This window comes from Ciona intestinalis, chromosome 9, assembly GCF_000224145.3.
Source record: "Ciona intestinalis chromosome 9, KH, whole genome shotgun sequence".
Classification (NCBI taxonomy): Eukaryota; Metazoa; Chordata; class Ascidiacea; order Phlebobranchia; family Cionidae; genus Ciona; species Ciona intestinalis.
The window spans coordinates 4,297,618-4,321,592 of NC_020174.2; the positions used below are offsets into that span (position 1 = coordinate 4,297,618).

The 23,975-nt window shown below is 38.7% G+C and overlaps 2 protein-coding genes and 1 long non-coding RNA gene across 11 annotated transcripts in view; 2 read left to right on the plus strand and 1 right to left on the minus strand.

Annotated features, from left to right (window-relative positions):
* Positions 1-11,798, minus strand: part of tensin (tensin homologue) — a 47,605-nt gene extending 35,807 nt beyond the window's left edge. For 2 of the 5 annotated variants that reach the window (XM_018813129.2, XM_018813128.2), the window contains exons 1-4: positions 7,028-7,617; positions 1,665-1,773; positions 1,130-1,182; positions 30-360 (exon numbers count right to left, since the gene is read on the minus strand). In XM_018813129.2, the coding sequence (XP_018668674.1) occupies positions 30-360; positions 1,130-1,182; positions 1,665-1,773; positions 7,028-7,562 (1,028 nt within the window). In that variant the 5' untranslated portion in view covers positions 7,563-7,617. Of the gene's footprint in view, positions 1-29; positions 361-1,129; positions 1,183-1,664; positions 1,774-2,481; positions 2,593-7,027; positions 7,619-11,707 lie in introns of those variants that run through there. The other 3 variants (XM_018813131.2, XM_026835746.1, XM_018813130.2) reach the window with 3 other exon arrangements.
* Positions 7,561-11,629, plus strand: LOC113474553. The gene is made up of 2 exons (XR_003396223.1): positions 7,561-10,976; positions 11,254-11,629. It is a non-coding gene; the product is annotated as an uncharacterized LOC113474553 (long non-coding RNA).
* Positions 11,799-13,379: 1,581 nt separating the features above from the next.
* Positions 13,380-22,474, plus strand: LOC100187541 (carboxyl-terminal PDZ ligand of neuronal nitric oxide synthase protein-like). Of its 5 annotated transcripts, XM_026836078.1 has the most exons (18): positions 13,386-13,674; positions 13,809-13,880; positions 16,377-16,463; positions 16,542-16,621; positions 16,857-16,965; positions 17,085-17,220; positions 17,611-17,732; positions 17,806-17,970; positions 18,113-18,169; positions 18,282-18,387; positions 18,705-18,829; positions 18,883-19,045; positions 19,354-19,528; positions 19,628-19,774; positions 19,897-19,978; positions 20,172-20,266; positions 20,331-20,388; positions 20,623-20,755. In XM_026836078.1, the coding sequence occupies exons 1-18, from the start codon at positions 13,558-13,560 to the stop codon at positions 20,623-20,625; spliced, it is 1,899 nt and encodes a 632-aa protein (XP_026691879.1). In that variant the 5' UTR covers positions 13,386-13,557; the 3' UTR covers positions 20,626-20,755. The 5 variants fall into 5 exon arrangements, with proteins under 5 accessions (XP_002130127.1, XP_026691879.1, XP_026691876.1 ...); XM_002130091.5 differs by lacking the exon at positions 20,331-20,388 and having other exon boundaries at positions 13,380-13,674; positions 16,563-16,621; positions 20,623-22,474; XM_026836075.1 differs by lacking the exon at positions 20,331-20,388 and having other exon boundaries at positions 20,623-22,474.
* The last annotated feature ends 1,501 nt before the right edge of the window (positions 22,475-23,975 follow it).

Genomic DNA, 23,975 nt, shown 5'->3' on the forward strand with positions numbered 1-23,975 from the left:
GATTAAACAAAAAAAGACTTTGTACTTACTCGGATTCCCGAGGCCAGAGGTTGCTGCTGTTATCGTTTCTGGGTAAATCCCCAACGGTGCCGGATTTTTCTGACTGTACTTCGGTAGACATGGAAATGTTAACTGTCGTAATCGTTGTCGTCGTGGAAAGGGTGTCAACTTTTGCCGGTGTCGTTTCGGGAAGGTTTTCGGAGGATGTTTCGTTGGTAGTTGACGACGTGATATCTTTCGTACCTTGCACCGCGGCTATAGATGCGTTTGTTACGTCACGCAATAAATCGACGCCGTGGTGGGACGGTGACGTCACAGTAGATGTAGTTTCGCCTTCCTGAACACCGGGAGGGAATGCACCTAAAAAGAGAATCCGGTTATTTTAAGATACTTTCCGTTAGCAACAACTGAGATATCCATGTGCTAAATACATAAAATGATACCTTTGTGCGACTTTTCGATTTCTCACATTGAGATAAGAAGGTATATGTAACTACTTGATGAATGATTTTATGTGATACCACTTTAAGTAAATTCTCTGTATGTGATCCAGAAAAAAAGTATCCTTATTTTGTATTCAATATTTTCGGACAATACATTTTAAGCATACTCTTAGGGTTTGAGTGTAAACACAGGTATATGGCAGTAGTAAACGTAACGACAGAAAGTAGGAATTCTGTTGTCGAAACTCAGTCCCTTTATAGCCGTAACTTTGTTTGAACAGACTGCATTGTGGTGGTCGGTGTCAACCACCTAACGCGTTTAAAATGACACATATATGATGATACCGGATAAAACTAAACGATCATGAAATGCATGAGCTCGATCATCATGATATGCATAAACTGAATAAAGTCGGTTAATGTATGTGGTAATAAGTTCAAATATAGTATTGGGTTAAATAGGCCATGTTTTCACTCTTTTTCTCGTCCCATTTGGTAGAAAACAAATAATATTTACAGAATTGTTTTTGTTAAAAACACAACCAGTAAACATGGAATAAATGTGCTAGCGGTATTCCATTTTAACCCACGGTACTACTATATTACATCTGGCAAGTGCTAATGTCTAAATACAAAAAAAAACTGTTCTGGAAATATTATAATATACTTCTCGACATGGTGCTCACCTTCAGAAGAGCTAAGTAAAGGAACTTTTGCTTGATCTATTTCTTCGTAATCCCTGTAAAGTCATAGATTTTAATTATTTTGCGTGGATCAACATAAAACATATACAGTGGGGTAGGGAAAGATGGGACACCTATTCATTACCGTTGTTAGTTGTTTAATACACGATCAGGATATGTCGATATTCTGTGCTAAAGGTGTCCCATCTTCCTCCACCCTACTATATACATGGTATGTTTCGTTTTAACTTAAAGTTATTGTACTGTGTATATATAGTTCCGCGAAGTTACCATATGCAGAATATTATTGCTGATACTTTTATAACTGAAACTTACCTCTCTTAAATTAGTTTTCGTAAATTACACTTGGGTTCGGCTATATTTTAAGTTTTCTGCTATACAGCTGCACAACCGTGTATATACAGAGTCAATGAAATGTTTATTCAGTCGGAATATATTACTTGTATAGACATTCCCACACACAAAGAAAAACATAGAAACTGGTATCTTAGAAAATGAACATCATTTGGACAATTACCTGTTTATAAGAGATGTCGAGTCATCAGAATCATCGGTTCCAATCTTCTTATTCTTCTTCACTTGGGCGTACAAGCTTCCGTCCAAAGGACCCGGAGAACGAGGAACGTCTGTAAAGAAATGGATTGAGTTGTTTACTTTGACTGCCAGCATGTCATTGAAATAAATTGGTATTTTTAGGATTTTGGTATTAATATCCCAATTTTAAATACTTTCCCAAAGTTAATTAAAAGTTTGTCCAGTAAAAATCGTAAATCGCAATTAAAATCGAGCTATTTTTTATTGATGTTTCCTTTATATTTGACTCAACGGAATAAATCTTTCCACAACAACAAAAAGGAATGTCCCAAGGGCAGAATGTTGCTTGTAAACGTCTAGACTGAAGCAATGCCTACCTTGTTTGGGAAATGTTAGAAAAAATGCGCAAGAAAAAAACCACAAATCGATGGTAATGAGGGTAATAATTCGACAGGTACCTTCTCAGCAATGCTAACCTAATAAAGCTTAACATGCGACAGACTGCGTGCACTGGAAATTTGAACCGCAGTGATTATTAAAAGTGGATGAAAAATATGTTTGGACGGTTACGTCATCAAATCCACTCGATTTGCCAATTATACACTTGAATTAAATGGTAACATGGGTTTATATTACGCATGTACAAACTTAAAACACAACGATGTCAGTGTTTTAACTTAAGTTCATATCGCTACACAAGATATAACTATCCAATGCACTAAAAAAGTTTAGTACGTTTACCAGGAGTGAAACATATACCAAAAGCGTCAAAATGAATTAGTTTCATCTTTTCTACTCACCGGAATCGCTGATTGAGGACTCGTCGGTCATTGGCAAGTGGTATAACAATATATTCACCACATTTAACATTAACTATACACGAAGTGTCACCATGCTGAGAGAATACATAAAGTATGTTCAATAAAGAAAAATTGTTTCTGGCTGATAACTAACAAACTTCTGCCCCCTCAGTGACTTTTGATGTAAAATAGTTACAGTAACACACCACGTACACTAACGATATAGGTATGTTGCATGGATGTCTACATTGGTAATATAAATATTGACGTCTTAGAGCAAATGGGCTATCTACATGGGCCATGTATTACAAGCATTCAACTATTCGGTTGAGTTGTGTCATATTGATTGTTTCTGAACCACTCGAAGCTACTTTCCCTTTCAGAGTTTGCCCAAGGATAGGTCAATACAGTTACTACAGACAGTGGTTTCGCATAATGCAATAAAGCAATCGAAATTCCCAGCGGGTAAACACTATTACTTTTCCCGAACAAATATATATATAAGTCATCTTTTCAATAACGTTAAACATAAAGCTGACTATTTGCTAGTTTGCACTTCTGTGGTTTATTGTATAATACTAAACAACAACAACAACAAAATACTTTCATACTTTGATTCTCGACCTTACTGACCACCACGGTGGTCACTAAACGATGGCAATTCCAAACCATTAATCATCGTTTGAATTAAAACAATAGCTCCCAACGGAGTAATAACCACCTTAGTCGTAGTATTAAAACTACCACTGCTGCCAACAACACGAAACATAATGCCTGGTAGTGTCTTGGCTTTAAATAGACGACCCATGTTATATACGAACAATAACAAACGTTTTATAGAAAATTTAGTACACCTAAACTGCGAGCAAATAGGACCTAATGGTACAAAGTAACTAACGGAACGTTTCTGTCAATGAGGTACAACTGCAACATTAGTTGAAGCAATCAATAGCTGAGGGCACTTCACTGAGGGTTAGGAAAACAAGCTGCGAATATTTGTACTTAGTGCGGGCTTAGGCACCACTTAAAGCAGAGCTCAGCGGATAGAAAGACCATCGCGTACATCACAGGGATTGGCATATGGTAAAACTGACCTCACAGGTCACTGTTTGATTATATTCATAACCGCTGTGTGGTTACACGCTGCATATAACACGAACTATTCACTTCTAAACTAGAACTCAAACACGTTGCTGCTGAACGAAGCCTTGGCATACAGAACTAAAACAATCCGGGCAAGCTGTAGCGGTTTTGTAATTAAGGCGTGTATTGCTGAATTGAGCGCCTCATTTCGTCGTCCGAGTGCAACCCACAAGTTCACGCTTAATAACACACAGTGTGATTAAAGCAACGGGCCATGTTCGTACTTAGAGCGAATGGAATGCGAAAAGTGTGCTCAATAGTGCGAACTCATTTGAACCGTATAAGGTAGCGACGTAACAGTGTAATACAAAATGGTATATAATCATAACAAGACAACTAATCGCCATCTAACAGTCTGTTGATGGTTGTGACACATTTAAATCAAACCCATGACGTTTCGTTGGTGCGTAACATTGCCTAAATACATTTGTCACGCACGATACATTTTTTTGAATCCAAAACAGCGACCTACGAACTGTTGAAAGGTTTATACAAAAGAACGTTTCGATCGTGTATAGTAGGGTCGGGAAAATGGAACACTTTTTCATTCTATTTTCCCGTCCCATTTGGAAGTAAATAAAGCACATACAAGGAATTATAAAACTGCATCCCCACGACTCCCATCATGGACCTTTTATTAATTGTTTAAAACACGATTAAGGTATTTGGATATTATGTGCTAAAGGTGCCCGCCTCCCCCCAAACCAACATAATATATACTTTGTTGTATAAAGACGACATTGTAAAACAAAGAAAAACTCTAATGTCCTTTTAATATTCAAGAGTTGCGGGTTTCCTGGCTCTCATTTCGTGTCTCGCTTTCAACTAAGACCATGAGAAAGTTGTAACAAAATACCCTCAAGTTCAGGCGCACCTCTGCGGCCCGAAAGCAGTTTAAATAGCACTATATCTGTCATGTTACCACATCGTGAGAAAACTTACTGTATTATTGTTGAGTGTGCACAGAAAATCTTTACAAACAAAAAATCACACTTTTATGTACTGAAAAATTATCTCTTCGAAAAAAACGATTTGCCTAAATTACTTTTATAGTCAAGCACGTATAAATTATATTATATCTACACCTGTGTCCGCGTAACTACTGCTGATTTAAATGAACGTCGCCCTATATTAGGACACTTAATCATTCATATGCATTTTATGCTTGTTGTTACGAAGCACTGCTTCCAAGAAAACTCCGCCTAATTCGACTTGTGTTCGGCGAAACGAGCTAAAACTAAGCACATTTACTCTGACGTAGAAATCGTTTCGATTTTACGTGATGGCGACGCAAAACGACGCAGGACTGACAAAACCTATACGTACTTTGATACCTATCATTTGCAAATGGCTTGCAGAACAGCTATGGAGAGGCGTTAAACTACTAATTTTGAGCCGGGTAGCCCGCGAATTGCCTCAATGTAACCACACCAACGGCGTGATTCTATGAAATTCTATGTGCAAGCCCGCGGCGCCAGGCCGGTCACGCACCAGTGGCTGCGCCGTGACGAAAGGACAGCATACGTCACTGTTAAAGAATTCTTGCCCCTTCTGGTGTTATTCTTACGACAACCGGCGATTCATATTTTGCAAGTCCGCCGAAAATGCCCGCAGAAGCCTTGACTCGCAGAAAAACTATGTAATGCGGGTAAATGTCCAGTTGAGTGCTCAGTAAGAGGGTGAACTCGCACCCAAAACCGGGTCAGCGAAACCGAGGCAATATTTACATGTTCCAATATCACGCTCGGTTTCATACGATTGCGTTCAACCGACTGTACGCATGCGACCGACTTCTTTAGCGCAGAACGAAAGTTAATAGGCCGGCGCCGTATTGTTTCAAGTTACCGGGTGCCATCTCCAAGGCCCAGTCTGTCGATAGCATTTTAATGCCCCGTCACAGAAGCTCTATTGTCCCTCGCTAGATCAATATTGAAACAACTGATAAAAGAGTCCGGCTTAATCCTGTACAAGGTTTACAACGTACAACGCCGTAGCTTACTGTGTAACGTACAACATTCCGGACAAGCTCTGCAGCATAAACGACCTCAGCGAACTCTCTTTTGATTTGAAACTATCCATCACATTTTCGTGACCGCGCGAGACCTCTTATTGTATTCGTGGATATGGATAGATATTGGCTATTGCCTGCCTTCTACTGCATGATTGTGTTTCCATGACTATTATCGTCATTTAGATCTTTCAAGTGTGTATTGCCATGTTTCCGGGCCAAGCATCTTATTAATAATTCAATGGCGGTTTATGGCAGTCACGTGACTTTGACATCTCTAAAATTCGGTCGCGCGTCCTTTCTGTCATTGCTGGACGCGTCAAGCTGCGACGATGCATTAAATATAATCAAATTGGCACCAAGTACGCTTGAGTCGTGATATTGCGTTCGTACAATCAATTAAGCGTACACGATTATCTGAACTCAAAAATGGTAACAAACAATGCTCTGGCTCATGCTTAATGACGGTCTTCAATCATCATGAACGTTAATCGAAAAATGAGTAACTGTATTGCAATTGGTATTGCAACATTATAACGGGATTTCCATTTCCAAACCTCACTATATATCTCGTTACTTTCGGCTTTCTATAGCTGAGAATGGTAAGCGAAACTCCGAACTTTTTTTGGTGATGTTTAACTATGATGCTTCTTGAAATGAATCTGCGAAACATTTAATATTGCGGTATCGCAACAATCTCTCATTCCCCTATTAATTTTAGAGGTCGGCCTGTTTACGAGCGTAAGCCGAACGGTTGGTTGTAACAGGTTCTCTCGCCAAGCGAAGGCGAAAAACAAATACGTAATAAGATATTTTTAGTGTCTACCAAACCGCGTACCTGTAGCGCCCGCTACCGACACAAAATTAAAAAGGTGTTTAGCACGGATTACCTTGCGAAATGCTATTTTTATCGGCGAATTTAACCGCAACTTTAGTTAAAGCGAATACCACTCTGGCAATCAGTGTTTGAATTACATCTGTTGCATGTATAAGGTAATCTTTGAACTCGATTCCCTCATTAAAAAAAGTAGGTTAAACCATACAAATATGTGTTTGTGCGCCTGAAATACAGAACGAGGTTACAAAATCAAATTTTGGAACATGGTTAACTGTATACAGCGGGCGAGTACTTCAAGCTTGGGCACTTAACACAACAATACTATCCAGGCCTACACTTGAAGATATGTGATTACAACCGACACTGCGTTTCAAAGGACTATGTGGCTGCTCCACGCTTCTTTACAGCTATGCTTGGCGCTATAGTCACGATTAATATTCACGCTATATATGACGTTTGCCTGCTTAAAATGTCGTACGGTTTCTAGAATAAAATATCCATTAATCAGGGCTAGTAACATTTCGAGTGTCTGGCCAAATTTATAGGTTAAAACTTACGTGCAATCTTACGTATTCCAGGTTTAGGCCGGTTCTTGCTTTCTTTGGTTAAAACAAATCTACGTAAGGTGATTTCTGATTGATTTTGCTCATCTTTTAAAGACGTCATCGGTGTCGGGTCTGTGGGTACGGCTTGCTTAGACTGTCGAGGCGTGGCTATCGGAGTAATGACGAATGGGGCGCGACCGGTAAAAAGCGCTCCACATGCTGGCTTGGGTTGTTCGACTTGATCTCTGGGCACGAATCTCCAGGATGTGGACTTCGCTTCGCGGCTCAGATCTTGTGAGGCCAAGTAGTCCTTATCCGCTATGTTTGCTTTTCCTAATCCCTTGTCTTTGGCTTTGAAGACAGACCAAGTAAGCTTGGGCAGCCGCGGAGACTTCTTCTTCGGTTCGTCGCGGGGTAAAAATATTGAATTGACGCTCTTCGCCCGTCGGCACCGACAGCATGACGTCTCAATTGGTGACGTAGGCGTCATGACGTCACACGGTGAAGGGGACGGCGGGAGCGACAGTGGTCTTTCGGACTTTTTCATTAAAATTTGTAATATGTTACTTTACAACAATTCAAAGAGTATAGAGGATCTGGAAATGTAACACATTGTTATTGGCAACTGCAAATTCCTATACCATAGCAGCTCCTGCTGAAACTAATTCTTGTATAAAAAGTCAAGCCTCTTCTTTTAAAACATGTTATACTGTACTGGGCTAGATTACGTATGCAAAAGTGAACGTTGCAATAGTTCGTGAGCTATGTATGCCTTTCTCGGAATTCGTTTTAAATCGTACAGTCGATTAACAGCGGGTAAATGTTGCAAACTTATTTAAACTCGACTATGGCATTTAGTCTTTTTCTATAGAAGGGAACAAAGCTAGAAATGCTGTTGGTTGGTTACCGCGTGATTGCTTATCAGCGTGAACCGCGGGAGGCTTATGTAATCCAGTTTGGGTTAAAGAAAACGGGCAACAGTGGGAACTGTTTACCGAGTGATGTAATTGCTATGATCCTACAAATCTCGACTTCTAGTCGAGTTGTCATCTGCTGGCAATGCTGGGCACCCCAGAGCGACTAGAATGACGGTTTGGTCGAAAGTCGAATTTTAATTAAACTCGTTGAGCGATGGACAGGGCGTTGTATAAACCAGTGTCGAAAACTCGACGATCGTCCGCAGAGCTTCAATAAACTCTCGCATACCATTCTCGTAGCTCTATCAAATTTGTGGTTGCTGCGTTGTAGTTATAGCGTATGCTTCACAAACTCAGCGTGAAGAATGTTAGACAACAACAAGTGTTTGTTGGAACATCTGAGTAAACGCACACTTTCTCCTAAATATCGAAAGGGTAATCAGCGTTAGAATGTACCGTAACCACCGCACTCGACCGTGCATTATGTTGCACAAATAGGCGTTGCCATCTGCCGACCTCAACTATAAACTTACCTGCGTTGATATATAACATATGGAACATTAATACACCTTAGCGCAGTAAACAGTTTCGAATTTGAGTTTCTAGGTATACCAAAGCACTAAACAGCAGCTTGGTAACATTTCGGCATGAAAGTCTGACGTAGACAGCTTAATTGAAATGGTTAACTATACACGAACTGTTTCAGCTCATCTCGTACTTTACGTCACACCATATGGTTACAGCCATTAAAACGTATTTCGTGTCATCCACCATTCTTTAGCTGCATAGCTGTCGCGAAAGCTTTGTCGTTTACACCGAAACGATACTGCAACATACGAACAAGAAATACCTAATACCTTTGCGTGTGCCACGAGTAAACAAATCGTAGACTTTCTCCATTATTAGTAGGTCATACAATAAACTGTGCATCACCATAGATATAACTACCTGTCCTGTACAACTTCTTAAACTAAGAATGCTGTTTCCTTTAAAGGTCTTAAAACGGGGTTTATAACGTATTTGGTGAACAATAGCAAACATCTCAAATAAATATACTTACTGTCTGGCTCATAAATCAATTGAGCTTCTATCGACTCTTTAGTGCTTACTATGTCTGATATCTACCTTTGCCAATGTCCACGAATGTGTTCGCATTCACTGCCTTACGGGCGTTTACGTACGGGTCGCTATACGAAGCATTCTGGACTGTAATTGAATACCTGTCGAGCACTGGTTTGTTTTCGTTTGGAATCTGAAACATGAGACGCGCATCGCGTCGTACAATTTTTTCTGAGCTACCAGAATCTAGTAACAAATGAGACAAGTCTATGATTTACATCACATAACGGTTAAAGTGCGTACACTCCCTCTGCCAAGCGTAACGTTTTTCTAAACAGCTGTTGGTGCGTGTTTCTAATAATTAGCGCCGAAGCACGCTGTAATATGAGAGGGAAAACACGTCGTGTTATTTCGAGCAGTTTTCTGTAATTTTGCATGTAGAAAGCAAGAAATGGCATAATCTTCGCTTGGCCAAAGCGTATTTAGAACTTCCTGTAACACTTGTTTCAATATTGATTTAACGAGTGACAATAAAGCTTCTGAATCACGCTAGTACAGTGTAGGGTGATTATAATTTAGTGTTACTGAAGTTTCTATACTTCTCCTGAAACCCACAAACCATTAACATGATTTGGATTTACATTATCATTAAGCAGAGGGGTAAAACAACGAATTGAAGTTCAGTGTACTCACTTTTGACGTCATGAGTGAATTACAGCTACACTGTCTAGCAACTGAGAAAGAACTAACTTACGTAATAAAACAAAATTAACTGAAACTGGTAAGTGAGCACCAGCATGAACGTAATCCCTCCATATATCTGCCCTCCAAGGTTTCAAGTCAATTTAGACCTACATACATTTTAATGCGACCATCCATACTATTTAATTGCCCTTTCCGCACTGCTGGCAGTGACCAAGAAGCGTGGTCTGTCGTAGCTGTTTCTAATATAATATAAAGCTCCCAAAATACCCTAAAATAATCTGCCGTCCAAAGGTGACTCAAAGACAGGTAGCATTACATCATGTTCGTTTCTCTTTTCTCTTAGTTTGCTCTGAATCACTGTGGTTGATTTTGTAAGCGATAGTCAATTAATATTTATAGGTCCCCTAAATTATACTGTTACAGTGTAAAGGGAAGCGACCTGGGATATGCCAAAACCGTACTAACAAACACGACTTCATACCGTTTATCCTTCGCCATAACCAGATCGCCATCGCGTTCCAGAGCCTTACTAATCTGAAGGTGTTTCTCAGTTAGGCAGATACCTGTCGTCTCACCTGATCATTATCTACGTAGGAGACATTACACTTTCAATTGTAAATAACCTCTGCATTCTTTCGCCAGACAATACTGTCTGAGCTTGCTAGTGCGGAACATGGTACCGGCGCCCGGCCGCGAAAAAAGGGCGGTACACACCGAGAGGTTAACAATTACAAACAGTTGGTCACCAGTCTTTTCATCAAGGGTACACACTAGACGACCGCAAGACCCTTAACTGTACAGAAGGCCGAAAAGAGCGCGAGAATCGTCATTCAAGTGCGTTTGATCGCTTCTTTTCTGATTAAACAACTGACGGTTATCTCATTGTCAAACAGCTGAAATCTCTCAAAGGCTAAAACTTTGGCTAAAACACCCTGACAAAACGAGACAGCACATTTTAGATTCACTCCTACGCTGACTGAGTTAAACATATACGCATCGGCATTTGTAAAACCTTGTTGAAGTTTAACTAAAAATGTTCACAATTGGTAAAGGTTTGTTGGTATTGGGCATATAGAGAACGACGCGTGTTACAGAACGTCGTATAAGTCAGTCTGTGGTGCGCATCATTCTTGTGTGGTCGAAGCGCATGTAACGTGACACTTGTCGTATAAACAAACTTGCTCCCGAGTCAAAGATCCTGTTTCAAAGGGGAAGGGTTTCGTTTCCATCGTTTTGGAGCCCAGTTTCGTGTCACACATGAAAGTAAACACACCGAAAAGGTAAGAAGTATGTAGCATTGATGACTGGCACCAAAAGAATAACCAAATACAGCATTGTGTCATGTGTAACTCTATACCATATTTATATTGTTTTGAAACAAACTATGACACGTTCACAAAGAGCCATACGTGTAGCTTTGTATGATATACAGTAGAGTGGGAAAGACGGGACACTTTAACACCTAATAGCAACTATAAAATCAAGGTAGCTTTGGCAAATTATAAACTAGGCTATAGTATGATAGACAATAGTCTGATTGAGAAATATACTTTCTAGATCGAACACAGAACTCAATTCATCTGGAACTATTCCAATGGTTGTAACTGACAGCTCCAGATCTGTTTGTTTACATTCCGACATAGCTGGCTGGTTATGTATTGCGCGGTCCAATTTATTTTCCCGCGAAGTTGTTGGTCCAAAACTACGCTGACACAACGTTTTAAAAAGTCATTTTTGCGGTTCCTTTATAAAAACTCCGCTAATGTATGCCTTACATTAAATGAATAGAACGACTATATGCATTTATCTGGGTTGAAGTTCAGATGTAATTCATCGATTTGTCAAAAATTAGATCACAGTATAGTCTATTTATAAATGGCTTCGAAAGTTTGTGAAACAAAAATGACAAATTTAAAACGTATTGGTTACCTAGCCCCTGTTGCCTAATTTCTTTATGTAGCCGCCATATTTGTGGTAGACTGGATAATGTTAAAACGAGCATGCATGTTACCTGCCACATAAAAGCAGCACAATCCATTACAGCTTGGCTTTCCCCGGTTGTAGTAGAACCTTCTGAACCGTCGCATAACTTTGTGTTGCTTAATTCAGCTTCGGTTGGTTTTCTTTATTAAGCTTGTATTTGAAGACACACTGCGGTCGAATTGATATGAATGTAAAACAGATGATCAGTACCAATGGGTTAGATCCTAATGTGCACGAGAATCAGTTCGATAGGAGTGTTAGCTCCTGGAAACGTTCGAAATCACTGATGCATGAGTTAATTCAATTACTGTGATAGTGAAGTTGCAACTCATCAATTATTGAGTAAATCTGGAAGTTTTAGACATCAAAAGCGATTCTGTGATCTAATAAAAAGATAAAATCGATAGGTGTTGGACAGTGAATTTTCCTCGCTAATATGCATTAGGTGTCTGTATACTTAAAGTCAATTATGTCTTTTATCATTTCACAGATAGTTGCAAAAAGTAACCTTGATTTATATTACTGTGGGTGAAGATGGGATACCGTTATACCCATATCTCCTGATCTTGTTATTAACAATTAACAACATTATTTTAGAGTCAAGGTGCTACAGTTGTATAGTTTTGTAAATATTGTTTGTTTAGTACCAAATTAGACGAGAAGGGAGTGTGAAAATATGTCCCGTCTTACCCCACTATACTACAAGAAGATCTCGAGAAGAGAAAATGCGTATCTCGATTGTCGTCTAGTGGCTGTAACGGCAAAGACAAAATTAACATCTCGGGGGAAATGCTCGAATTATTTTGGAGTTTATGTTTCGAGAAGTAAAGAATGAGTTAGTAAGTTTTAAAGGTTCTGCAGATAATCATTTTTTTGGAAAATTGTATTTAAAGTAATGTAGCCACCACAACTTTTTTACAAGCGACGTATTACATGTTCTTTTTATGTTTGTGTTGGTTGCATACAGGAAGTGAACCCTACTATTTGTGTAAACTAAGCATCCTGGTTTCCAAAACAAGAGGTATTTTACCGCACGGAAAATGTAATCGAAAGTGCCAAATAGTGTTTCGGTGTCACCCTCATTTCTAAATTTAAAACCACAGCGAACTCTCGCCTGTAATTGCTGTCTAGAATTCTTCGCTTTTGGTTTGCGTCGGCGTTCTGTCGCTTTGTTGGAAAGTCTGTTCCCAAATGGATTTCAGTCTGGCGTGGTAGGATCAATCTGGAAAGAATGGATTGGCAATTCAGTTGATCTTATTAGTTTGACGTAGCTGTTTGAGTAATCCTGTAAAGTTGGTGGCTATATTGAGAGATTTTGGACAGCTTCCAGGAAAAGACAAGCTTCTTGGATTGGGCTAAATTAGTTATAAGGCGAACCTAGAACGGTGTAGCACCAACGTAAATTGTAATGCTATTGTGTTGTCCATCAGTAGCTTACTTGTTTAAAGGTGGAAAAAGTAAACTTGTTTTAGTAGCCAGATAGACAGATTGGAACAGTATGAATATTTTGATAAATGTGTTTATGTGTTAAAGTATTTTGGCTATAGAACTTATGTTCAGCCATAGAACGTCTGATTAAAGTTATTAAAAAAGAGGAAGTACTAACAGAACTGTTTTAATTAATAATGTAACTTCTCCTTTTCACCCATTTTGTTTAATAAGCAAAAATGAATCACCTGTTCAATTATTTGTTTTTCTGCAGCTGCCAATTGCTATATATAGGGTATTTCGATACACTACTCTGTGGTTATTTTCTCCAAAATATTAATGGAACACTTTACCATAAGCCATCACCTGCCCAATCAATAGCCGAGTGTTCTTTGATACCCTACCCCTGGAGTATTGTAATTACAAAGTACTGAAGATATATGAACAACCATGCCATCACGAATGTCCAGGAGGAAAGATTATAATCTTGTTGATGATTCTTATGATACAAGAGTCCCACTTCATAATGAAGAAGCTTTTCACCATGGGATCAATTTCAAGGCAAAAGTATGATAGCAAAATTATATGATGATTTGCTATGTGATGGTTGAATGGACCGAAATTAAGTTTTAAGCTTAACGTGGAAGGCTACATGTAGAACAGACTTAAGGTAATGACTAAATCTGTTCTTTTTGTTACAGTACATTGGAACATTGGACGTACCTCGGCCAACAGGACGAATGGAAATTGTTGTTGCCATGAGAAGAATAAGGGTAAGAAAGATGAATAAGTTTCTTGTAAAATCAAAAATGTGCTTATGTTGAATAAGGTATCTCATAAAATACCTCTTTCTTATACACACATAGAATCATTTAACTTACCTATAGAGTTGAAATAACTGCTTTAAAGTTTGATTGATTTTTTTTTCATATTTTCTTGTTGAATTATAAAACCATATTTCCTGAAATAGAAATCTTTTCTATGTATTACGAAAGTTAAAAATATATTTTGTTAAGATTTGGATTGGGTTACCAACTGGCATGTTGCACTTACATGTGTGTATGGGGTTGACAGCTCTAAAATAAGCATTAAAATAGACTTGAACCAAGCATGCTGTGTGGGTGAGGCAAATTCAATGTACTGCTATGTTTTAATAATGTATATTTTTAGTTTAAGCAAACAATATTGACCATAAAGGTTTAAGACTTGTTTGTTGGGTTAAACAAACTTTACTTTAAGTTTAATGTGCATTTATGTGCTATTTATTTCAAATCTGAAATACAAAAAGTATGGAATACAAAAGTAATCATTAGACAGTGGTAATTTACCCCTATTTTAAAGTTGTAAAACCTTTGTTTATTTGTGTACCGAAAAAAAAGAAATAATGGAAATAGACCCCAGAAGCATTGCCTATTTGTTAATAAAGAGAGATAATTAATGAAAGTAGTGGAGTACCTTGGGAAATAAGCTTGAAGATAGTATTGGCTATTCATTTTCCTTTTATTTGATATGCACCTCTAGTATATTCTTTAGTGTTCTGAGGGTAAAGGAAAATGAAATAGTGTGATCAAACCGAAACAAAATTATTTTGTGGTTTTAATTTAGTATTCACTAGTATGTACAGTTTGTTTGGCAACTACCAATACAATGAAATTATTATCTTTAGTGATTAAATTGACAAGTAGCAAAGTAGGACATACTGGCGATGCGGATGTCCCGCTCACGTCTGTATTTGATTAACTATTGCACCACGCTGTTTGTTCGAGCCGTGATCCAGTAAATACGGTCACATTTAACGGATGACTGGCGCCTGTTATTGGATGTCTTTGTTCGTTCCCTTTAAATATGGCGCTTGTGGATTAGTACTTGCACACGACAGAGATAACGCGGAAATATATTTCGTGGAAATTTTTAGATTAACTGGTCGGATATAAGCAATTGAGTATGTGTTAAAGTGAGATATATACTAATGCATGTATTGCTGTCCACGAACACCCTCAGGAGATTCGCGACCCAGTATTCAAGCTATAAGAGGTAATTGAATTGTTCGCGGTCTTACTAGAACAGCATTTTCCGCTTCACTTGGTAAGCTTTGTGTGGGAACTCGAGGCCTCACCAATCCGTGACCTGCTGTCGTAGGTATTCCGACACTTTCCGATCCGCTGTACAAGTATACCAAGTGTCACCACACATTCTCGCACGACTAACTTTGGGAACTTAGTCATTCCAACGCGTTCCGTGTGCTCTGTAATTACAAAACTAATCTGACGGCGCATTCCTCTATGGTTTGTTTTTACTGTTAAATTGAATTGTAATTGCTTTCTGTGTGGTACGAATCGTGTGATTGCAAGCTTAGATGCTCTGCCCTGGGACAAGGATTCGAATTACAGCGATTCCCGTCCGTGAATATTTAATGCGGCATTTGGTCTGAAATATTGATGGCTAATTCCTCTCATCGTGGGTAGGATTTCGGCATCGTCTGGGTAGCCGCAATAACTTTACAGGTCACAGCCAAAGTGCTATTCAAATCGATTGCAAGAAACTTAAAAGCTTTGAGCTGTATATAAACCTTTTAATTGCTACCTATCCGCCTTTGAAACGCATTAAAGAAAATTGCCCTGGACCCTTGAGTCACTGCACCGGAAAATCCATTCTACGAACCTTCTTATTTGAACACTACCGCGTGTTGAAAGGCTGTTAAATGAATTCTAGTAATTGCAACACATTTGCGGCTCTTTTTTTTAACCAAAGATTTTGCGTCTGTTTCGATAGCGGCGTGTAATTAATGGTCGTAGAGCCGATGACGTTTTAAAAGAGAACTAACAGAGGGTATAGTCTCATAAAACTTGTTAATAAAAGATCAAAATGTTGTTAAGTATCGGTTATTTTAAGCTGTGCGGTCTATACCACTAAGGTTACACTTCGCTTTGGTGTAACCGCCACATGGGAGTGTGCATTGGGTATGAGGAAGTCGACTGGTAAACATTTCTTTTGGGGCTTTTGTACTCGCTCTGTCACGCGGAACTTTGTGTTAGTTTCCCAGAATCAGAATCTGTATTTACGTCATACCGCACATGAATTACCACTGGTTTGGTAAAGGAGTACATGGAATATCTCGAGCTTCAGTGGGTCGCACTGAGTTCACATACTTCTTACCACTGCATGTATTCAATTTCACCCCATATTTTACCTGACTGCAAATATGCCACACCCTATGAAAAGCTTTTGATCATAGACTATTGTATTAAAAGCTTTGTTTGTTTCTTCAGTATGAGTTCAAAGTAAAGAGAATAAAGAAGAGAAAAGTGAATGTGGTAGTTTCTGTGGATGGTGTTAAAGTGATTTTACGAACAAAGGTATGAAGTTTTTTATGAAGTATGATCTGTTTATTCACTATGTGGGCTAACTATATTAAACCTGTTGTGCTATTTAAGATTGTTATGTATATTCTGCAGAAAAAAGAGCTGATGTGGGATGAACGTAAGCTGCTGTTAATGCATGATCCAGTCTACAGGTAGTTTTTTATTCAAAGTGTAAAATTCATTAATTTCAAAGCAATATGCTTCCTTTTTTATTCAGCATTAATGGAATACTAGAGTAAAGCCAGCTTTACTTAAGGTTGAATGCAGTTATCTATATTGATTTTCAACCGATAATTGTATTGATATAAATATCCAATTGACGCATCTTAAGCTTAAGAAAACACCCTCATATTGGAACCAATATGTTACTGTTTATCCGCACTGCAGGATCTTTTATGTATCACATGATTCGCATGACTTGAAAATATGGAGTTACATTGCAAGGGATGGTTCAAGCAATGTATTTCGCTGCAATGTATTCAAATCAACAAAGAAGGTCAGTTGATTTGGAAAAGTATTGTAGTATATGGGTTTATTTTCACCATTGAAGGAAGTTGCTTTGGTCGTTTCCATGATAATGTTTGCCACCATTTCTAAACAGTATTTATTTAAAAGAGCCAAGCAATGAGAATTGTAAGAACCATTGGTCAAGCTTTCGAAGTTTGTCATAAGTTTAACACAGCTCAAAACGCTATAGCACCAACGGGGAAAAAAGCAACTGAAACAGAGCAACAAAAAATTGACAACAAAGGTAACTTCATATCAAAACAATTTATATGAAATACTTGAGAATATACCAAGAAAAATAGACTGATCATGTTTATTGCTTCCTATTGCTTGGGCAATAAGGAAATGCTATGTAAGTAGAACTCATTTCTGTTTAGGTACCATGATTAAAATGTAGTGCTGTACTTAATAGGGCAATTTACACGAACTCGTTAATGCAAAGGAGGTGTGAATAACTTCCTCATAAGGAAGGCATGGCTTTATGTCTGTTTGGTAAACTCCTACCCAAAGTATCCTCACACTGGCCCAATTGTAAAATATAGGTGAAGACACCAAAAAGCCCACATAAGTTGTAGATAGCAAATAAACTATTGGAGTACAGTTAGAAATAAACATGATATTTGCCTAATACCAGATGGAAAATCAAAGAAAGATGAAGTAGAAGAAACTGATATAGATGCAGTTGACATCACAGAACTTGAACCCAATGTTGGTCACCGGACAGGGGTCACAGACTTGGATTCGGTTCAGAGCAAAGTAATATCGTTCCCACCCTATGAATCTTTTGTAATGTATTACTGAATACTAAGTTTGTTGTTTGTGACTTTAGCAATCCACACCAGCTGTAACAAGAGCAACGGCCAATGGGTTAAGTCCTTCAGGAAAAATATCTGCCATAACAGGGGATGCACCTTTAAGTCTACACCATCAAATGCAGCTCATGCAGCAGCAAGTTTTGCAAGCTGAGCAGCAAACACAAGTGGCAGTTTCACAGGTGAGTTGTTAATCATTACACTCATGCTGGTTGGTAAAGTAGTAAAGTCTCTTGCATTTTTATGCTTTGACCCAAATATCTTCAAACGTTTGGTTCAATCTGCTTGTTTATATACATTCAAGTTAATGTATTTTTATTACAGGTGCAGCTGCTAAAAGATCAGCTTTCAGCGGAAACTACTGCTAGAGTAGAGGCACAGGTAACATTGTAAACTGTGATCTCTTGATTAATACAATAAACATTGCAAATAAGTGAAACCTTCTCCATGTCAATGCAATAACCAACCGGAATCTTTTATGTGTTCTTTGCAGGCAAGAAACCATCAGCTTCTGCTTCAGAACCGTGAACTAATTACACAAATGAGTGAACTTGTCTCCCACATCAGTGAGATGGAAAAGAGAATTTCCACCTCCAGAGGTAATTTGGGTTTGACTGCTATTGTTCTGACTTGATTATGAAATATGGATTAGATTGTCAAGTAAGTAATATAATTACCGAGCTAGTGGGCTATGGGAAGGAAGTGAGGTGTTATTAAAATCTACTGAATAATTAAAACCTTCAATTTCATACCATTTCAAATCTGAAGTAATTTGTTAGAAAGTGTAGCCTCAAATTGCAGATGAATAATGAATTAGATATTCTATCTGCATTTGCCATGCTATATAGGATACTAGACATGCAGCTAGTATTAATTATGTCTCTGTTAATTTTTAATGATTGCAATACATGTACAGACGCTTCAAATGGAAAGTACCGATTACATAATGGTGAACGTACCCCTGCTCCAATTATTGTGGACCCTGGGACTCCTGCATCAGCACCAGTCCATCTTCCATCTTTTGCATCCAAGGTAGCAAAGGTAAGATTGAGGGGAATAAAGGAATAGCATGTATAATGATTTAATTTTATCAGGCATTTCCCATCATGAATGATTCCCTCTTCGAAAACATGAACATTTCTTCGCAAGCTACTCCTACTACTAATGAGATTGGTCGTTCTGGGAAAAAAACACTGCAATCTGCTGAGCTCAGATTGTCAAAGTCTGGTGGTAATCAACATAATCATCTGGAAAGCAGTAAGTAAAATATAATTTATAGATTTTCGGGTTGTGCTTCTTAAAATTCACGTTGACATTTTATGAGGCCAATTAAGAACAGGCGAGGGTTGCTGTCCATAATACATTAGGTTTTGCATAAAACAATGAGCTGCCTAAACTATGGGGTTAACATATTCAACTTTTATTGTTTTAACTCCCTGTTGTACTCTAATTTAGAATACAGGTACCGATCATGGTATACAGGTACCGATCATGGTATGAGTACATTACCTCACAATTAAAACCAGTTTTTTATGCATTACAATTAAAACCAGGTTCAATTACAGTATCATCAGATTCAGGATCAGAATCCTCAAGTTCAAGTGAAGATGAAGAAGGTATTAACCCGGCTGGTTATCAACATGTCAGTCATTCCATGGCATCAACTACACTTGCAACAGCAGGCTCCAGTGGAGCAGGCAAAACTGATATAATGAACTTGTTAAATCTGGATGATACCGCGTAAGTTGGGATGATTAGTATCCATCTATTTTGTGTGATGTCTTGTATAATCGTAAAATGCTTTACAGTCCTATAACCAAGTTTAAATTATTATTTCAGCAACACCTCAATATGGACATCCGGACTAGCCACACCATCTAAGATACATCGAGGGCATCCGAACACAAGCTACCCCAAGTCAAATGGCACTGACAGCATGCTGGAAGGGTCATCTATGTTTTCAACGTCACAAACTAACTATCAAACGTATGTAACAAGCAATTCTTAGGTACTGTGGTATGACAACAGAATGTGCTTGGCAATCGTTCTAAACACAAAAACACAATGATACCTAAAAGGTTGTAACAAAACATATGTTTTTTTTGTAGAAATGGATATACACTTTCCCCCATTCTCAGCATTGATCGATCCACAACCAGAGTAAAAGAAATGGATTCAAGCATTGATAAGGTTTAGATAACGAAATTAGTTTTGGGTGCATTGTGTCACATCGCATGCTTGTTTAACATCTTATTGTATGTTTGGTCTTTACGTTTTAAATAAGTTACGTTTAACATGTGGTTAAAACAAAACAAATGTGTTTTGGCATGAATTAACTGTGTAAAGATTGTTACAAGTTTTTATTTGATTAAAACTTTACCAGACTCCTGAAAAGAGAAGTGCATGGAATCGCTTGTCATCACCAAGTAATGTCTCCCACGATCAAACTAATACTTCCAAGAAGAAGAGTGAAAAAAGGTAGGTCTGTTTGTTGCAAGACTTGCTCCTTATTTCTAACAACCAGTGTAAAATAATTTCCAAGCGACTCAGTGGAGACGTTTTTGTGCACAGGCAGTGATAACAAGGGTCCTCTCCTATGGGTATGTTGACCAATGGTGACATTTAAATGGTTTGTGTCATTTAGATTAACCAATCATGAATGAATCACCATTTAATTTACCAGTTTTGTCAAATCAGTTTCACAAAACCTCAATTAAACGTGATGTTTTTATGATTTCCGACTCAAACTTTAAATCGTTCAGCAATGCTTAATTGTGAATGCTGCTGTTCTTAAGCAGCTGGATTAATATTGATTTTTGTATATTTATTGTTAGTGATGCAATCTCACCAGACTCAACAGCCTCGTTCAATTTACCACGACTTGATCCCCCACCAAAGGTGAAGCGAAACCTGTCAAAATCAACCCCCGCCACCCCAGAAACTCACTTCAATGACTCTCCTTCTGCCTCAGAATCATCATGGCAATCAGTGATCAGTCCACCACCACAGAACACAAGATTAAAAGTTCAGTCCTCAGTCGGACCAAACGAAGCTAAAACTGCTGTAAAACCAACAGAACAGGCAAAAATTCGATACACACAGCCTAAAGAAGTCACTTATTTGGATGAATCAATTTCCCTGATGGAAATTACAGATTCAGATTACACACCGTCTATAACAAGTGACTTTGACCCATTAAGCAGTAAACGTTCACTCTTTTCCTCTACCTATCCCAGTGCATCAAACCCTTTCCACCCAGACAAAGTTCTCTCATCATTTGATCAAAGTTTTGACACCACTGCCCCGAGCAAGCTGTTTGATTTTACGCCAGAAGAGTATGACAAACATAGACGGTACGAACCGCTGAGAAAGGAGCAGTCATCCAAGTGGAGCACGGGCCTGTCATATGTTCAAGACAACGACAGCATTCGGTCGAATGTTAAAGTAAAACATGATGTTTCTGTAGCGTCGTCTGTAGCGACAATTTCCAAGCCTTCCTTTTCCGAGACTGTATCGGAGCATTCCATTAACAGTAACGACGGGGACATAACAGTTGGCTCGATACTCGACGAGATTGATATTCCCGCAAATGAGTTTACAAACGAGTTCTGGGAAGGTGACGTCACAGACTCTCTTTCCCGAACCAACGATGCCGAAATAGCAGCTCTCAATGACGACAGCAAAGTAACGAACAGTTTAGAATCAGCTCAAACAAGTAAGCAAGACGTTTCCAAAACAAACAGTGATCCGCTAGAGGCATCCGTGGTTGACAGAACCCCAGTTTTATCACCAGTGACGTCACCTACCTCGCTTAGCAGTGGTACGTATAACGATCCTGCAAACTCTCCTGCACGGGATTTAAACTGTGCGAAGTCATTACCGTTCAGTGGAAGCGAGCCGACTTCTATTTCGTCAAGTGACTCAGGCGTTATGTCAAGTTCAACAAGTGGAAACATCCAGGACATTCCAAACGTAGTACATCATACGTGACTTTCATTAGCGTACAATCTATAGCGGACTGAATATACAGCACGGGTATAGTACTGTGAAAGATCAGTGTGAAACAGACGCTAGACGGTGCCCGTAATTTATTTCTTTTGAGGTACCACATTCGTTATTAATCTAGTGTCCGAGTACCTCTGTATCTCACTTGGAAAGTTGGCTGTTCCTATTGATTTTAAAGTTCGTATTGTTGTTAGAGGTAGATATAGTCTACATTTTGCATTCCTTCCGTTTGTACCCGGAGTGTTTAGTCTTTTTGATGTTTCGAATGTTATTGTACGTTTTCCCGGAAGCCACTTGGCAACGAATGACTTCACGTTTCAAAATCATTAGGTAACTGCACTACCATAACATGTTTGGCACTGTTGCCAAAACACTCGGCATTCCGTATCGTTGTTACATGCGGTGATGTACTGCCATTTTATCAAAACATGCGGAGCCACAACATGGATGTCATATTCCTATAGAAATATTTCTTGCGAAACATAGTTTTATGACCGCAGTACAACTATACTTCTTTCACACAGCTTCTACTTTTCTACTGTTTTATACTCTATTTGTTGCTTTGTTTTTACATTGGCGTCTTTCTCCAACTTGTCGATCGTAGAAGTCATGAAATATACTTCATTCGCATTATCGTCACCAACTTAGATAAAAGAAATAAACAAAGTCTACCAGAAAAAAGTCCAATAGAGGTTGGCCAACTGCTTGCTTAAATATTTGACTCTGGATTTGGTAACGCAGGTACGGAGGATAGATACAGCATCGCACCAATTACTAAATTTACTGTAACTACGTTTAGAGTTGTTGTGTGTTCTTCGCAAACACTTGAAAACGAACACCTTACACGCATGAGGCAAAATCGTGATCAAAATTACATTTAAATCTCGTTAGTTCTACGTTTGTTTGTATAACATGATAAGCCAAGTGCATGGGAGGTCAAATAAAGGTCATGGACAGGTTACTGTTAAGGATAAGAATGTAGAAAGAATCTGCGCAGTTCACATCACTAGGGAAACGTTAATACTCATTGGAGCACCCGCAGAAGGGTGAGCAAAATCACACGACAAACAAAGCATAACAGGCGCCTATAAACTATGTGACACAGCTTATGCGTCACGTGGGAGATCCCATGCAACGCAACAAAGGCGAAAACGCGAGTTCGCTCGTAAGAATGCCATCTTTGAATAGGAGCTATAAAAGTATACTGACGTGTGCGTAAGAACCAGGCGAATATGAATAGTATCTGCACGTGTTGCGGGAAAGGATGTATCGCTCATGACGTCATTCATGTGTTAAGAACGCTTTTTTTACGAAAACCCAAATGACGGGAGTGGAATACCTAAATAAATCATAAACTTACTTCAAACACAGGGCCACCTCATTGGTTGCCGGTAAATGGTATGACGTCAATACTCCGCTAAATTAGGGCATCAGTTTTCCATGTACCACATATAACTCAGTTTAGAACAGTTTCAGAGTAATTAAAACCATGAATGAGCCCGGTATCAGTCATATCGTATTTAACATGCTACGAAATCAATATTCTAGATTCGGGATAAAACCTTGAAAACACCAGATTCCCAAACCCCGACAACGTGATACATGGAAACAAAACGGTGTAGGTTTATTAATATTAATGTTCGACCTTTTCTTAAAATCAGTGGAGGACGTTATGATAAAGGTTCGGTATTTTGAAATGCGGTGCACCATCCAATGCTAGCTAGGAAGGGCGTAGCGTAACGACCCGCTAGGGTGTGTAGTGTTGATACAGTTGTTTGGATATTGCGCTTTTTACAAACCAAGTATATACGTACTATAAAAAAAACTATCTAGTTTTTTTTTTATTTGGACAAGAGACACACATATAGCACCCGTAACGAATATAGAGCGATGTTTATACCGATACGACATTAAGTAAGTTTCGTTCGGTAATCGATTATGGCTGTAAACGTAGAAGATGTTTATACGGCTTTGCTTGCAATGGGCACCAAACGAAAGCACGCAACAAGGGAAAGTTGTATAATAGATTGCTTGCGAGACGTGCAGGAAGTGAGCGTTTTGCAGTATGAGTGCTGTAGTGTATGAATAAAGCGCACATCTTTTATATTCTAAATTCAAAAACGCTAGCACGACAATCACAAAGTTAAATGGCGCCGCCTTAAATGTCGCGCAGAGTTTTTAC